This window comes from Nestor notabilis, unplaced genomic scaffold (genome assembly GCF_000696875.1).
Source record: "Nestor notabilis isolate BGI_N333 unplaced genomic scaffold, ASM69687v1 scaffold16356, whole genome shotgun sequence".
Lineage (NCBI taxonomy): Eukaryota > Metazoa > Chordata > Aves > Psittaciformes > Psittacidae > Nestor > Nestor notabilis.
Window position 1 is genome coordinate 16,519 of NW_009934383.1, and position 7,040 is coordinate 23,558.

Consider the following 7,040-nt stretch of genomic DNA (forward strand, 5'->3'; position numbering starts at 1 on the left):
GGCCGGGCACCACCACAGCAGAGCCACAGCAACCCCTCGGCTCCTGGGGAGAGGAGTGAAGAGCAGACATCATGCCATGAGCCCAGCACCACTGGTCCTGCTCCAGTCCCAGGTACTGACAGCCCAGCTGGGCTCCAGGAGCTCCTGGTGTCAGCGTACGACCCACAGCCCCCGGGCCGGGCAGCTGCCCTGCGCTGCCTCGCCAGCCTCATCACACAGCATGATCCAGAGGCTCTGCGGCTTCAGGAGAAACTCCTGCAGGTACCAGGCTCCCACCGGGGACCCATCCTGTGCTGAGCTGGGGCTGGGGATGATCCCTATTAGCTGAGCCCTCTGACTGTGCCATCACGGATGGCTGAAGGCATCAGTCAGGAGGGACCATGGCTGTGGGGCTGCGGGGCTGCTGCCAGTGGTGCTCCCCTCTCCTTGCAGGTGTTCCTGGAGAATGTGCAACATGAGGATGCCTTTGTCTACCTGTCGGCCATCCAAGGTGAGTGGTGCCTGGCTAGGGCGAGTGCCAGCGCTTTGTAGGGGAAGGTTTTGTGCTGAGGGGGTTTGGGCAGGGAGAGCAAAGCCCAGGGAAGCAGTGGCCAGGCTGGGGGCTCAGCATCTCCAGTCCTCCCGGACTGTGTCTTTGTGGTGTTTGGTTGAGCCTGGAGCCATGTGCAGGCTCTGCACCACATTCCCAAAGCCAGCGGGCTTCATCTCCTAGTTGTGCTTACTCAGTGAGTAATTAGTTCATTTGCCTTCTGACTGAACTGCTGGATCTGCCCAGACCACAGGTGCCTCCTTGGTGATGCCAGAGCCTGAGGTAAGGGCACCCTGGGCAGGTTCACCCTTGGGACATCCCGTGGCCAGAGGACATCAGAAGCCCATCACTGTCCCTGTGCCAGGTCCATGCCACTGGCCTGGGGCTGCAGTTTCAGTGCAGTGTGAGCACCCTGGCCCTGCACCCAGCTGACTTTTTGGCTTGCTGAGGCTGGCAGAGGAGCCAGGGCTGTGGGGACCCACTGGTTCTGCCCCAGGGCTCTGCCACATCCATCCCCATGCCAAGGCAGTAACAATCCAGTGCTGCTGCTGCTCATGCCACTTCCCAGGAAACCCAGGAAACATGCCATGCTTGCTCCAGCATGCTCAGCACAGCCCCATGGCACTGGTGCTGTCAAGATTCGCGGTCAGGTACTTCCATACCTAGGATGATGCAGGCATCCTGTGTGACAGTGGGTTGTGGTGCACTGGTTACACGGAAGAGAGGTGCCATTCCCATGCCCAAAGCCATAGCAGTGGTGCCTGGAGCCCTGGCTGCCTTGGGTAGGGAACCTTTAGCAGCAGCTGGAAAAGGAGCTTATCACTGTGCTTCCCTCTGCCTGTACGGTCTTGAGTGGGATGGGTTTGTCCTTGCCCTGCAGGTGAAACACAAACGCCTCAACCGTCCCTTGGTGATTAATTCATCCTGTGCAGCTGCCTCCGTGTTTCGCTGCGGCTGTGATTAACCCTGACGCGGTTCCTTGTGGCAGTGACTCAGGCAGCCCCTGCTATGCTGGCACCACAGTGTGCCATGCATGGTGCTGGACACTGCACCAGCAGGGTCCCCACTGCCCCACTCCAGCTCCCCAGTGCAGGGGCAGGGCTTGCCCAGTGCTGTGCTGGGGACCAGTGCTGGTTGTCACTGTGCTGCTGGTTGTCACACAGCCAGGCTCCGGTGAGGTGAAGCCAGAGGAGAGGTCACTGCCCTGCTGGATGTGCCTGGGCTTGCAGAGGGTAACCAACTCTGGGCGCCCTCCGATAACCAGGGAATGGGGTTGGAGGTGAAGGCGGATGCTCCTGGAGGGCAGGGGAATGGGGCTCACCGTGACTCAGTGCTTGGCACGGCTGGGGCTCCGTTTGCCCGTTCCCTGGAGAGCAGCCGCCTTTCCCCATCAGAGAGGCGCCTGCCGCCTGCTCTTGCCCCCAGCCTGCATCTCTAAAGGGATGAGAAAGCCAGCGCAGCCCTGCAGCATAGCCCAGCCTGTGTCCCATATCTGGGGTCTGACCCCTCTTCATCCTCAGGGAGATGTGGCAAGTATGGGGCACGCTCAGGCTCCAGCTCCCAGCTGAGCCGGGCCAACCCAGAGGCTTTGTGGAACTCTGTTGGGGACAAGGACACACCACCACCATGTGCCCAATGGCCAGGATCTCGGAGCAGTGACCAGGCGCTGCCTGTGCATTGCCTGCAGTACCCAGCTGTGCTGATGCTGGGCCAGCCTGGGGCAAACCCTGCACCCAGCAAGCCAAGTCGATGCTTTGTTGATGAACATTAACCAGCAGCAATTAGTGGGCACCTGCTGCCAACTGCTGAATTACTTATTTTTCAGCTTGGCATCCAACCAGACCCAGCACTGAGCTGCCCCAGTCCTGTGGTTTTGTGTGGGGCCAGGGCAGTGCAGGGGTCCTGCAGGTGATGGCTGCACGCAGGGCACTGGGGCGGCACAGCTGCCCGTGGTTCTTCTGCCAAGGGTGGTGACACGTGCCATCCTCATGCCCAGCCTTGGACCCACACTCGCCTCTTGCTCTGCCCCCAGGTATTGCTCTGCTCTCCAGCGAGTACCCGGAGCGGATCCTGCCCATCCTGCTGGCACAGTACCGGTGCCCAGCACGTGGCACAGAGGACGCCATGGCTCCCATCACCAGGATGAAGCTGGGCGAGGTGCTCATGCGTGTCACCCAGGCGCTGGGTGAGTCCACAGCCGTGTCCATGAGCACAGCAGTGCTGGACGCTGCCAGCAGCTGCAGCACTGCTCAGCCCCTTGCTGTGTTTTGCTCTGCCACCAGCTCCAAGGGGTAAAGCCCATAGGGCCTTTTGGTTGTCTAAAGGTGAGAACCAGCTCCTACAGCCTGGAGTGAGCAGGAACAGGGTCGTGGATCCTGTTGGCAGCCCACCGTCCCCTCGGTCGGCAGCACTGGGTTTGAAGGCTGCCGGGAAGCGCCCGGACATGCAGGGCTGAGGGGTAAAAGCTGGATGAGGCCTTTCCGGCAGCCACTGTTGGGACATGTCCTAAAACGCCTTGTTTTATTCCCAGCAGAGGCCAGGGCAGCGAGAGCATGCACTGAGAGCTCTCCATGGCCAGGGTAAGAGGCAGCCACTGTCACTGCTGCTGGACAGCCAGGCAAAGGTACCCTGTTACTAGCGAGTGCTATTTCCTGGTTGGCCATGGCAGAGACAACCTCTTCTTGCAGATCGCAGACCACCCGAGCCCCTGGGGCCTCTGCTGACTGCCTGGCTTGCCAGAGCCCTCCTCTGGGGCACAGCGGTGTCCCCTGGCCACGGTGACATCGCCAAGCAGTGCTACTGCAGGCATCCCATCAGGGCCAGTGTTTCTAGGGCCAGGTCATGCTGTTCCCTACCCTGCTGCCAGGATGGGACAGTGTTGCAGACAGTAATCCCATCATCTCACAATGGAGCTCCGGTGAGCAGTGTGATAGGTAGCAAAGCCTCTTGGTGTCTTAAAGGCCCCCAGGTGATGTCTGTCCATCCAGCCCTCGCTTTGCCTGGCACTGCACCGTGCTGGGTTTCCCTCGGCAGGGCTGGCAGTGAGACAGTGGCACGGCCTCCACTGCGTCTCTCCCCCCTCTCCTCAGTGCCTCTGCCGCGGGCAGTAGCTCCGGCGCGTCCTGGCTCGCCTGAGTATTTATAGAGCAAATCACACAAAGTTGTTTTTGTTGCAAAGCTTCAGGATTTAAGAGCAAGGACTGATCCAGCGCTTCCAGAAGCACTCTGCTCCATGCAGCTCAGAGCTCCTGTGGCTGCCTGTGGACTGCTGTGCCTCACTTCTGCCCCATCCCTGTCTGACATCCCACTGGAGTGGCTTTTTCCCATCCGGGAGGTGATTTTACAGCAGGCACCTGTCGCCTGGCAAACCACCAAAGCACGGTCCTGTCTCCAGCAGCACAAGGCCAAGTGCTACACAAGGGTTCATAGAGGCCTTGCACCAACTCAGTTAGCTTTTGCTGCAAACCTGTTAAATCTGCTCTGGGTGCACCACAGCAGACCTTTTCCTTTCTCTGTCAAGGGAACACGTGCTGGGCTTGCTGCAGGAAGGGAAGCGCTTCATGTTCTTTCTGTGTCTGTCCGACGGTGTGCTGTTGGCTTTGGAGGAGCTTGGGTCATCTGCCACTACTTGGACTGACTCCTGGGGTGCAAGCATAGAGCAGGCTGCATTCCCAAGCAAGCATGGCCATCCTTGACATCACAGTAATGCCCTGAGCTCTCCCACCTTATGCCATTCAGGAGCCATCCCTGCTCCTCGAGTGCATGGTCCTTTAGTGACAGGGAGAGCCATGTAGGGAGAGTGAAGCTACAATGATACAGTCCTACAGAAGGACCCAGTTTGCCTGTTCCTGCCCAGCTCTTGGCCGTCACATGCAGTGTTTACCCTCCTTGCACGCAGCCTGAAGCTGTCAGTGTGCCAGTGGTGCAGGGGCTGGCCAATCCCCAGGCCTTCACTGCAGCACCCAACGTGCTGCCCCCATCTGCAGGGTGATGGGTTCTCTCCACTGCCTGTGGGGCTTGTTTCTGTCCCTGCATCCTGGGGCATCCCACTGCCTCTTCTGGCTGCAGGACACATAGAATCATAGAATGGTTAAGGTTGGAAGGGACCTTAAAGTTCATCCAGTTCCAACCGCCTGCCACGGGCAGGGACACCTTCCGCTAGAGCAGGTTGCTCCAAGCCCCTGTGTCCAGCCTGGCCTTGAACACTGCCAGGGATGGGGCAGCCACAGCTTCTCTGGGCACCCTGTGCCAGCGCCTCAGCACCCTCACAGGGAACAGCTTCTGCCTTATCTCCAACCTGAACTTCCCTGTTTCAGTTTGAACCCATCACCCCTTGTCCTATCACTACAGTCCCTGATGAAGGTCCCTCCCCAGCATCCTTGTAGCCCCCTTCAGACCCTGGAAGCTGCTCTGAGGTCTCCACGCAGCTTCTCTTCTCCAGCCTGAACAGCCCCAATGTTCTCAGCCTGTCTCCATATGGGAGCTGCTCCAGCCCCTGATCATCCCCGTGGCCTCCTCTGGACTTGCTCCAACAGCTCCATGTCCATCTTATGCTGGGGACATCAGCACCGTACACAGTGCTGCAAGTGGGGTCAAACCGGTATCCAAGGAGTATCCAGAGCTTGGGAGAGCCAGGAAACCACCAAGCTCACAGGGTGGGAGCTGTGCCCATGCCATGGCCACCAGCCATCCATCTCACACAGGAGGACCACGCGCTGGGGTGATTGTGCATGCTGGTCACGGGCGATGTGTGCAGACCCCTAATTAGGCGGCTCACACATCCCCGGGGCCTCCATGTGCTAATTGGGGTGGGGGGTTGTGCAGCTGAATTATCTGAGAACTTGAGCTTCGCACGTTGTTCCCGTGGTCTGTTCCTGGGGTCACCTCTCAATGGCCCCACAGGAGCTGTGGGGGACAGGAGATGTGGAGGGCAGCCCCACACAAAGGTCTTTGCTGTGGGGTCTGTTGGGGGTTTCTGGTGTCCTGAGGGTCCCTGCTGAGGCTCTGTCCATGCTTCACCCGGAGTTGCACCAGGGTCCCCACACTGGGCACAAGGCACGCTCCAGATGTTGCATCCAGCTGTTTGGTGGTGCTGCAAGGAGCAGGGAGCAATCTGATTGCTCCCACTGGAGCCAGGGCTTTGGCAGGAAGGGGCTGTGGGTTTCTCCTTGCCCGTGACGTGCTGCTCTGCTCTCTCTTGCAGGGGACATGGTGTTCAAGCACCGGGAGCCACTGGTCCAGGCCTTCCTGCAGGGCGCACGGGACCCTGACAGTGCTCTGCGGGCCAGCAGCCTCTCCAACCTGGGCGAGCTCTGCCAGCGCCTTGGCTTTCAGCTGGGCTCCATCGTCCAGGAGGTACCAGCTCCATCCCAGCACTGCCAGCCTCTTCCCTGGGTCCCTGCCTCCTTAATGAGAGCGGTTTGTAAAGTGGATGCAGAGCTGCTGAATGCTGGTTGCTGGGGACACAACAGCTGGGGGGTTTCCATAAAGGACATGAGTGATAGTTCCTGATATTGCAGGGTGTAAAAGTCCTTGGACCTGCAGCAGACCCTAAGGAAATTCTAGCCCTGACTTTTAGGGCTAAGAACTCTATAATCAGCTTTATAATCAGATATGGTTTGTGCAGGGAAGCAATAGCCCAAGGAAAAGCAGTGGTGCTGCTCCACCCATGGCAATCTGCAGGAAGAGACCTGGGGGTGCATTTATTACCTGCCAAAGGCACTTCCTTCTGCTTAATTAGGACTCCTTGCCCTTCTGTTATCAGCATCAACACCCAGCTGATAGCTGGCGGGGTGGGACGCAGGTGCCAGAGCCACCAGAGCTGTGATCCTGGTGGGGTGAGCCTTGGTTCTGGGGGCATCTTCTCCCATATCTCCTTGCTGGGAGCTACCAGCATCACATTTGGCAGCCCTTGAGCTTGTAGGTCTATGACCCTGTAGGAGTTAGAGCTTCAGCCCACGTTGCCTCCTGGAGTGGGAGGAAGGTCAGGAGACATCAGGGACGCAGCACACAGGGTTCTTTCCCCACTCCCCACTCACAGACACACAGAGCATCAGTGGGGTACTGCCAGTCTGATGAGATGCCAACACGCCACACGCTGCTATTTTGGGAAGGCTTGAGCTCTGCTAATTCTCCGGCTGTCACTGCTGGGGTTTAATTAGGTTGCTTTGACTCTGCCTGCTTTTTATAAAGCTTCCCAAGGCAGCTGTGTGGAAGGAGAGGGAGGGCTGCTTGCTGCCCAGTGCTACACAAAATCAACCCCCCCGGTTGGGTGCTGACAGGGGAATGCGTGGCTGGGTGTAGGGGTCCCATCCTCATCCTCCCCCTCCATCCCCCTGCCCTTGCTGATGGCTCCCCACCCTGTCCCCGCAGGTCACCTCCTGTGTGACAGCCATAGCCAAGACAGACCCTGAGGTGGAGGTGCGAAGAGCTGCCGTGCACGTGGTGGTGGTGCTGCTGCGGGGGCTCAGCGAGAAGGCCACAGAGGTGGGTCAAATCCCCGCTTCTCCCC

General features: G+C 59.1%; 1 protein-coding gene across 1 annotated transcript in view; it reads left to right on the plus strand.

Annotated features, from left to right (window-relative positions):
• The window catches only part of TANGO6 (transport and golgi organization 6 homolog (Drosophila)), a gene marked incomplete at its 5' end in the record, with an annotated part of 24,305 nt that overhangs the window by 16,434 nt on the left and 831 nt on the right, over positions 1 to 7,040 (plus strand). The window contains 5 exon segments of the mRNA XM_010017322.1: positions 113 to 261; positions 433 to 490; positions 2,562 to 2,714; positions 5,733 to 5,884; positions 6,902 to 7,015. Of these exon segments, the coding sequence (XP_010015624.1) occupies positions 113 to 261; positions 433 to 490; positions 2,562 to 2,714; positions 5,733 to 5,884; positions 6,902 to 7,015 (626 nt within the window).